Below are 10,221 nucleotides of genomic sequence, written 5' to 3'. Positions count from 1 at the left end.
TCTTTGTCGTTCTCTATATCACTCTACACTAGCAACACCTTCTATTTTTCCCTCACGCGCTCACTTACTCACTTAAGTTCACTTTTGCGCTTTTACTCACTATTTTTACTCTCAGTGAGTTATCCCACATACAAACGGAGCTAGTTCGACTCTCACTATATATACTAACTCATCTCATATACATATATATGTATATGTTCGTTTGAACTTCTATTCGGCCGACTCCCATTCAATCGAATCCCATTTCGGCTTTCTTACCGAATTTGGCCACCTGACTCTCGATGCCCATTTGACTTGTCATTTCCTAAAAATCAATGACTTTACATATGCCACACATAATTACAAAATGTATGAAAATTCCTTTTTGCTAGGAAATTCACTAATAATAAGCTAGCGCAATTCAAGAGAATCGGCAATATGCATACAATATAAATCCATCAAGATATTGCTAAATGTAATCCAATGCCCTTCAATTTGTTTCTCTGATCAATGGCTCTAAAAAATAGAAATTGTTTTATTTTGTGAGCAACAAGTGATGAACCATTTGTTTATATTGATAACTTGATTCCATTATTTCTATCTTCTCATACGTATAGTACTTTTATGGTCACGTTTTGAAACCTTCACTAACCATGTTGAAGATTGTAAAGAACGATAAAGTACGTTTAAATCAATGCAAAAATATTATTCTTTCTACATTCAATTATACCGTCTTTTCCATTCATTCAATGTTAAATAATCCTTATCTTCATAAAAGAAGAATATACTACATAGACAAGCAATCAATGTGTGGCTTAGCATATTTGATCACGAACTGAATATAAAGTATTTTCATGTAGAATGTGTAGTAGTGTGTGCGGAAACCAATTGTTGTGTGACCAAAACATTGTCATTAACAAATCTTCCATTGATTGGAATGGTTTTTTGCTCTTTTCTTTTCCTTCATTTTGTTTGCATGTTATTCAAGTGAGAATGTGTAGTCTTGCAAGGTTCAGCTCTCCCCACTTGAATTACACTTTTTGAATATAAGGATGAAAGTGGAATGTGGAGATTTGAAAACTTTTCTTCTAGAAAACTCTCGAGCCACAATGTGTTTTATATGGAATGTATTCAAAATATAGAAAAACTAAAGTCCTATGACAATGTGAGTGGGGATTGTGCCTATAAATATGTGTGCAATGGATGTGAAGATGAGCAGATGTTGTATACATATTCCATCAAGAAATAGTGAACTATACATACTAATACAAAATCTATTATATCATACACACTAACACAAAAGATGACGGTAGAGGTGTATAGCGACAAGGTGGAGTTGAATGTGTCAGCCCAGAGAGTGTGGAAGGCCGCATTCGAGGATGCCCATTCAGTTCTACCCAAAGCGTCCCCTGACGTTGTGGAGCGAGTTGAGTATGAGGGTGCTAGTTTCGAAGTGGGTTCCATTCGTACCATCCACTTTGTGAAGAGTATGTTGTTTATTCATAATATACATTTCTTTTCGCTCTCTCACCATCAATTGTAACACCTTCCCTTGTTTATTTACCTTACCTTTCCCCATAGGCTATGTTGAGAAGAACTCCGTAGAGAAGCACCCTGGGCAACTTGTCTTGTTCACCAAGGAGAAGATCCTCGAACTCGACTCACATGCCCTTTCTGTAAAGGTTGATATAATTGAAGGCGGCTTTGTTGGTATCCTTGTTAAACACTACAAAGGCACGTTCCACGTCAAAGAGACTGGACCTCACACAAGTGTTGTCCATTTTACCTTCGAGTATGAGGCCCTCTCTGAGACGCACAAATCTCACATACCAATTGCCCTCAAGGAAGCCGTTCCCAAGAGTTTCCTCAATATTGAGGCCTTCCTTCTCTCGCACCCCGAGTATTGATAATGCCTTCAACACTCCCTGACCTTCAAATATTGAATAACACCTATATGAGATAATGAGGTGGAAAATTCTAATAAAACACTCGTTGGTTATTGTCTCCACAACGTTAAGAGTGAAAATGCAAGGATTGTTTGTACACATTGTTTGTATTAATTTGATAATATATTTACTGTTATGTGTACAAATGTGTGTGTGTGGGTGCGCGCGCGGCTCTACATTATGCATTAGTTGCCATCACGTAGTAGCAATTTCATCCATGGGGAATTACTACGTTGCTTTGTCTTCATCACTCGATGACAAGCAATCGGGTCAATGTCGTTGTCTACCATGGTTTTTATATTGTTTATGGAAATTTCCACAAAGCAAACCATAAGGGGAATTACCATGAAGGCATCCCTTTGATGGTCAAGTCCACCTAATAATTCTTGTCTTATCGTGTGGATATGTCGACATGATGGTTCAATGGCATACCCACAATGGATGTGCCCTTCTCAAATACAAACATTATACAATGGAAGTGTGCTAGACCTTAAGTAATTTAAAGATGTGAGTTGATTGCCGCTTGTGAAGTTTTAATGTGCAATCCAAATCGTTGTTTCATTGAAGCTCATCCAATAGAGGGTTGGGGATAAATTATTACGGGCATGGCAGTTTGTACCGTAGTATTCTAAACAAGAGGATAAAAGTGTGAGTGTTAACTAAGAGTGTAAAGAAGGGAGGATTACTTTCCATCCAAGGAATTGAGACAACCCATAAGGGTCAAGTGTAACTTGCGTAGGGTCCTTAAGTCTGGCTATAAATATGAGGCATAGCTACCCTCATCAGATAAATCATTTTACTACGTCGAGACTGTGATCTTGTTGTGAACAAACTCTTGTAGAGAGGATGAGAGCACAAGGTACTGCTAGATATAATCAATGATCAGCCCCAAGTTGTAAATCTATCCCCATATGTGCTCTTAGAGTGCACATTTTGTGATAGCGCCCCAAATGAGGAGCGGCTAGTGTGCAACTCGACCATATGGGTCGATAAGGTGTTAATCTAGGAAACCCTAGATGCGTAGGACACAATGTATTTAGGAAAGAGAGAAATAGGTAATAGGATTGGCTAATCAAGTCAACTAGAATATTTTGTGGGCAAGTTACGATGTGCTTAGTCTTGAAGTATGTGTCATTGACTTCAAGATAAGTACTATCTAGCACTAGCCTGTACCTAGGGAGTTGGTCATATTAAATTACAAGTCAGTTGACAAAAAAGGAATATCTCCACTGCTATCAACTAACTTGCACATTTAATGTTATACTTAGACCAAACATAGAGAGCAATCCATTTCCTTTTCACAGTGGTTGGCTTGATTATCAGTCCCCACTAATTTTCTAGTGAGCGGGTCCATATCCCATCTCTGTAGTTGTAATTCTATATACCTATCTAATCAATTCTCAATATTTCTAACATGGTATTAGAGCTAAGAGGTTAATCTAGATTAGGTATATACGGGCAGTTGTTGTCTAGCAACACAGAGAAATAGAGAGAGAGAGAGAGAGAGAGAGAGAGAGAGAGAGAGAGAGAGAGAGAGAGAGAGAATATCAATGGCCTTGTCCATGAATGTTGCAGCTGCTCCACTGCGCATTCGCCCACCTCCATTGTCTAATAGAAAGCTAGATGGAACCAACTACACTCTATGGAAGTTCAAAATGTCTGCCATTTTGGACTCCTACGAGTTGTTGGAGACAATCATGGGACCCACAGGAGGAGACCCTGAGCCCATGACGACCTTTGACCCTACACACCCTACCACATCAATCCCACCAAATGTTGATCTACTTCGAGCCTGGAAGAGAAGGAATGTTGATGCACTGTGTACCATAGTCACTGGTGTATGTGACTCTGTACTAACATTAGTGCAACATACAACCAAGGCACATGAAGCTTGGAGCATATTGGCCAGCCAGTATGAGACCAAAAACTATACAAGGATACAAAACCTTGAAAATAAGCTTGCTGCATTGAAGCTCGCCGATGGAGAGAAAGTAGAATCCTTTGTAAAAAGGATTAAGGATCTTCAAGATCAACTGGCAGTTGTTGGAGTAGTCATCTCTCAAGAGGATATGGCTCGTTGGTGCATTCGAGTACTTCCTTTCAAGTATGATGGCATTGTGACAGCATTGAACACTCAAGTTCGACCCACTCCTTTAAAATTTGATGAACTAAGTGTGATGCTGCTTGAAGAGGAGCTTCGGCTGAAGACAAGAGAAGGAAGGGAAGATTCGGCATTTGTCTCTAGGACTAAGGGTAAAGGGGCATCCAATTCAAACAATGTGAATAGGATACCAAAGAAGAAGTTCAATGGATCGTGTTTCTATTGTGACAAGAAGGGTCACACAATCAAGGATTGTCGGAAGAAGATGTCGGACGAGAAGAATGGTTCTAGTAAGACCTCTTGGAGAGAGCCCGAGTCCGCCAACAACGTCGTAGATGAGCTTGAGTTATGGGTCGCAACTGAAGAAGTGTGTTCTTTAGTTAACACCCAAGTTGTCGACGACTCTTGAATTCTCAATAGTGGAGTGTCCCGACATATGACCAGTAATTGTGACTGGTATAGCTCTTGGACACCTCTACAAGAGCCCATCAATGTTGTGGTCGGGAACAATGCTCGATGTCCAACCAAAGGAACCGGAACCGTCTCCCTCAAAGCAACGACCGGAGGGACAAAGCATCTCTCTCAAGTGTTGTACGTGCCAAGTCTCAAGAAGAATATATTGTCCATTTCTACACTGACCGACAAGGGTCTTGATGTTCGATTCAAGAAGTCGGGTGCAGAAATAACAGATTCTGTTGGCAAGGTTGTAGGAATAGGGGTAAGGCGCAACAATCTCTATGAGCTGAGCACACTTACCATTTCTACTGACCACAACACAAGTACTAACACAAAACAATGGCATGAGAGATTTGGGCATCTCAATGTTGCTGTGTTGAAAGAGATGAAGAAGTCGAATATGGTAGTTGGGTTGCCAATCCTATCTGACTTAAGTCATGTTTGTGATGCTTGTATGATGGGCAAGCATTAAAGATCAACTATTCCAAAAGAGAGTCAAAATCGAACAAAGACTCCTCTACAACTAATACACATCGACCTCCCTGGAAAAATGGTGACTCCTGCAATGGGTGGATCTCTCTACTATATGCTGCTAATCGATGACTTCAGTAGAAAGATGTGGGTTTACTTCCTTCGGGAGAAGGCTGCAGCTTTTAAAATCTTCAAAAGATGGCATAAGTTTGTTGAGCGAGAATCCGGAACGCTAGTGAAGGAGTTATGCTCTGATCGAGGTGGAGAATTCTTATCAATAGAATTCTATGAGTATTGCAAAGAGCATGGAATTAAGCGCCAACTTACAACTGCCTACACCCCACCACAAAATGGTGTTGTCAAATGTCGAAACCGAACAATTGTCGAGATGGCTAGGTGTATGTTGAAGGCACAAGCGTTGCCTGACCCATTCTAGGCTGAAGCAGTGAATACAACAGTTTACATCCTCAATCAGAGCTACACGAAGGCACTTCAAGGGAAAACACCCCGCGAAGCTTATTTAGGCAAGAAACCTTCAGTGTTGCACTTCAGAACCTTTGGGTGTACATGCTACGCACATGTTCCAAATGTGAGCAGAAAGAAGTTGGAGGCTAAAAGCAAGAAGTGTATCTTTCTCGGATATAGTGAAGAGTCAAAGGCCTATCGACTCTACGATCCAGAGGCAAGAAAGATATTGACAAGCCGCGATGTGGTGTTTGATGAAGAACAACCACAGGTAGCTGAGAACAATGATTCTCAAGTTATCTCATCAACTGAAGAGGTAATTTACCCAATCCCGACCCATTGTCCAGAAAAAGAAGCTGAATCATCTTATGGTAATGGCTCACTAGTTCAGCCTATGCCAATCCCACATGTAAAGAAAATACCTAAGTGAGCTCAACAACTCTTCAATGACCGTACTCCTAAAGTTGAGTTTCCTAAAACTTCAACTGATGGATTACGAAGATCAAGAAGAATACAGGAGCAAGGGATAACCTCTAACCACATTGTCAACATGGCTCTGATGGTGGACATCATCGGCTCAGTGAGTGAGCCGACCTTGGTGGAGGAAGCCATGGCCAACCCGAAGTGGAAAGAAGCAACGATATCAGAATATGATAGCATCATGAAAAATGACACATGGGAGTTGGTAGAGAGGCCAACAAAGAAGAAGGTGATATGCACGAAGTGGGTGTAGAAAGTAAAGTATAAAGCTGATGGTTCTTTGGAGAAATTCAAGGCCAGGCTAGTAGCCCAAGGATACTCCCAAATTGAAGGGTTCGATGTACAAGAAACATTTGCCCCGACAGCTCGCATGACAACAATTCGAATGGTCATAGCGTTGGCTGCTTCAAGAGGATGGCTGATTTACCAAATGGATGTCAAATCGGCATTTCTCAAGGAGGAGGTATACGTGATGCAACCACCGGGGTTTGAGATGCTGAATTCAGAAAACAAAGTATGCAAACTGAAGAAGGCGTTGTCTCGTCTAAAGCAAGCACCAAGAGCTTGGAACAAGAGGATAGACAGCTTCTTCCGATCAATCAACTTTAAGCAATGTGCTTCGGATGCAAGTATGTATGTCAAAATGAAGGACGGGAAACAAGTCGTCATCATCATTTATGTGGATGACCTAGTGTTTACTGGTGACCATGAAGAGTGCATTGGCCAAACACAAGAGTGTTTGAAAATTGAGTTTGAAATGATAGACTTGGGGATTCTACACTACTTCCTAGGAATTGAGGTTTGGCAAACTTCAGTTGGCATCTTCATGTCACAAAGAAAGTATGCAACAGAGATCTTGAAGACCTTTGGGATGATGGACAGCAAGTCGAAGTCAACTCCAATGGAGTCAAACTGCAAACTATCCCAAGGCGACCCATCACCAATGGTTGACATAAGGAAGTATAGACAGCTAGCAGGAAGTCTAATTTTCCTATGCAACACTAGGTCAGATATTTGTTTTGCAATCAATGTGGTGAATCGATTCAGAAACAAGCCAAAGGAGACTCATTGGAAAGCTACTCTTCGTGTATTAAAGTACATTGTGGGTACTTTAAATTATGGAATCTTCTACAAGCCAACAATTGACGAACTTAGTGGGTATTGCGACTTCGACTAGGTTGGAGATAGTGATTCCAAAAAATCAGTTTCTGGATATTGTTTTTCAATAGGTTCTGGAGCTATTTCATGGAGTAGTAAAAAACAACCAACAGTGGCACTATCTTCAACGGAGGCAGAATACAAAGCAGCATGCATGGCCGCATGCGAGGTAGTTTGGCTAAGAAGAATCCTTACGGATGTGGCATTTCCAATAAGGACGGCAACGGTATTGAGGTGTGACAATTAGAGTTGCATGGCCATTGCCAAGAACCCTGTATTTCATGCACGTACTAAACACATAGAGATTCAATATCACTATGTGTGGGAGCTAATAAATGATGAGACTGTGGAGCTTGAGTATTGTCCGACCTCAGAAAATGCTGCGGATATCTTCACAAAGGCGCTTGGAGCAGAACAGTTACAACAACACCTTCGACAACTAGGAGTTGGCCCAATTCCAAGTGAACTCAATGGGTTGATCATTGAGGGGGCATGTTAGATATAATCAATGATCAGCCTCAAGTTGTAAATCTATCCCCATATGTGCTCTTAGAGTGCACATTTTGTGATAGCGCCCCAAATGAGGAGCGGCTAGTGTGCAACTCGACCATATGGGTCGATAAGGTGTTAATCTAGGAAACCCTAGATGCGTAGGACACAATATATTTAGGAAAGAGAGAAATAGGTAATAGGATTGGCTAATCAAGTCAATTAGAATATTTTGTGGGCAAGTTATGATGTACTTAGTCTTGAAGTATGCGTCATTGACTTCAAGATAAGTACTATCTAGCACTAGCCTGTACCTAGGGAGTTGGTCATATTAAATGACAAGTCAGTTGACAGAAAAGGAATATCTCCACTGCTATCAACTGACTTGCACATTTAATGTTATACTTAGACCAAACATAGAGAGCAATCCATTTCCTTCTCACAGTGGTTGGCTTGATTATCAGTCCCCACTAATTTTCTAGTGAGTTGGTCCATATCCCATCTCTGTAGTTGTAATTCTATATACCTATCTAATCGATTCTCAATATTTCTAACATATATGACTTGATGTTATGGTGGTATGAGACGCCAATCAAGGCTCAAACCCGTCTCGATCCCTTTGCTCAGGGGTGGTCGAGTGGATCGACACCCTTCATTCTCTCTTTTTCTTTATTGCTTATAATTTATTTCCTTATTTCATGCTTACATTAGAAATAATCTCTAACATAAATGGTCTCACAAATAGAATCTGGTTCCTCGATATCTCTTCCCTCAAACAAACCACCTATGAATTCAAGCTAGTATATCTAATAGAATTTAGAGAGTGGGCTATGGGAGAACTATGGGTACAATTTTCATGGGATAACAATAGGTTGGAAATTTGAAACAAAATTATCTGATTATAAGGAGTGCAGAGCTTCTCTGTCGCCATCGCTGCCACTGTATAACCTATCTTCCTCTCTCAGAAAAAATTCTCACTACCCCAGAAAATAAGCAACTCAATTCCACATCAAACGGCCTCTGAGAACTTCTCTTTCACTATCACTGCCCCGTCACAACCTATTTCCTCTCCTATAGAAGCGAGTGATCGCCAAAATCAGCAAGGATTAGTAGAGAAGGGTTGATCTATCCTGGTAATTCTCTTCTTTATTCTTAATAGCAGATTTATTTACCAAAATTTAGGGAAGTTACAATATACAAAAGGGAGAGAGAAGGACAATACGTTAAGGAAGTACATACTCAGTCATGGAGGGACCGTCGACATCAACACCCCGAGAGCGATCCAGTGCATGAGCTCTCAATCCAATCTTTGTCAAAGGGACTTTAGACATTAGCCTTGCACCAAAGGATGAAGTGATTGTTATGCAAGAGGTGGTTCGTCTTCAGGTCGTCTCAATAGTAGTACATGTCTTGGGAAGTCGTGTTACGAACGCGCTCTGACTCTTCTTTGTGCACAACGGATCATGATTTGCTGGATCGTTTAGTGTGCTCAAGACAGAAAAGGAAGGGGGAAGGAGACTTACCTCTCTGTAGCAAAACCAAAAGCTTTTATTTCATTACATGAAGAGCTCAACTCGCTCTCGTTAGTTTTCTGTTTTCTTCTCTTACAACTTACTACTCTTACTTTTTACCTAAGTTATAAGTGACTTATATATGCAGCTAATTAGTTGTGACTAGCTAAATAGTTGTGCATAGCTAAATAGTTGTTTCACCTTTATGGCCACTAGTAGCTAATTTACTAATGGCTACTATAGAATATCTCACTTACCAATATGCATCACATACCTTTGTTGAGCTTGTTTCTCAACAAGCCGGCCTAGCAAAGGGGATCTTCGACATTTGTTATAGGCTTCAATCCAATCAGATTTGGATAGAATTATTGACATTCAAACATTAGGACGTGGTTATTATCGATTGGAATTTGAGAATGGCGAATCGGTTTCCCGTCTCTTGTCATTGGGCTCAATGGATCTTAAGGGTGCATTGGCGGTGTTTTATCCTTGGCGTCACGGATTTAATACAATTGCATTACAAGAGGATTCAGTTGTGATGTTCACTTGTACATCAGTTTCCCAAGTTTGGAGAAAGAATGGAGTAAGATAAGTTAACTAAGGTTTTCGTGGCTTTATTTCAGCTTAAGAAACTACTTTTAGGTAAGGCTAACGATAAGAAATTTTTTCTCATCTCTTGGTTGGCAAATGCAAGAAGAGGGTTGGCCTTGATTCAATGCTTGCAAGAAAGAGATATCAACTCTATTTATCTTGAAAACAAATTACGGAAGTTAAGAGATGAGATTTTTCTTATGCAAGCTAAAATGGTTGATTTTAAATACTCTACATTTGCAGCAAAATGGTCTCAAAAAGGGGACAAAATGTCTAAATTATTTTTTGATGTAATTACTCCAAGACCGCGGAAGTTTCAGCTGGGTGCATTAAAGAGGGATGATGGTACTCTCTCAACAGATCTAGATGAAATGTGAGAGTTGTATCGCGGTATTATGAACAATTGTTTTCTGCTGATGAGGTAAGTCAAAATGTATTGGCAATGAGCAGTATAGTTTTCGGTACAACAAAGCCTTGTGTTATAGATCGAATGGTTCTAACTCTTTTATGCCCTTTTGAGGTTCTACAAGCACTAAAATCTTTGGGTTCCGAGGTTTGCCCAGGAGAGGATGGA

The 10,221-nt window shown here is 40.3% G+C and overlaps 1 protein-coding gene across 1 annotated transcript; it reads left to right on the top strand.

Moving 5' to 3' along the window:
- Window positions 1-1,206: 1,206 nt before the first annotated feature.
- LOC147850097 (phytohormone-binding protein CSBP-like) lies at window positions 1,207-1,965 on the top strand. Its single transcript, XM_087336916.1, has 2 exons — window positions 1,207-1,466; window positions 1,561-1,965. Exons 1-2 carry the CDS (start codon window positions 1,283-1,285, stop codon window positions 1,884-1,886), a joined length of 510 nt encoding a protein of 169 aa, XP_087193042.1. The 5' UTR covers window positions 1,207-1,282; the 3' UTR covers window positions 1,887-1,965.
- The last annotated feature ends 8,256 nt before the right edge of the window (window positions 1,966-10,221 follow it).

This window comes from Azolla caroliniana, unplaced genomic scaffold, assembly GCF_043228905.1.
Source record: "Azolla caroliniana isolate FFs.n. ecotype wild unplaced genomic scaffold, voAzoCaro1.0.p SCAF_22, whole genome shotgun sequence".
Classification (NCBI taxonomy): domain Eukaryota; kingdom Viridiplantae; phylum Streptophyta; class Polypodiopsida; order Salviniales; family Salviniaceae; genus Azolla; species Azolla caroliniana.
The sequence above is the reverse complement of the archived record's forward strand: the minus strand, read 5'-3'. Positions and strand labels throughout refer to the sequence as shown.

Bases quoted from the DNA above. Each gene is read 5' to 3' on its own strand.
- LOC147850097 (XM_087336916.1), top strand. From the start codon at position 1,283: ATGACGGTAGAGGTGTATAGCGACAAGGTGGAGTTGAATGTGTCAGCC. The intron at 1,467-1,560 runs GTATGTTGTTTA...CTTTCCCCATAG, and splicing joins TACCATCCACTTTGTGAAGA to GCTATGTTGAGAAGAACTCC.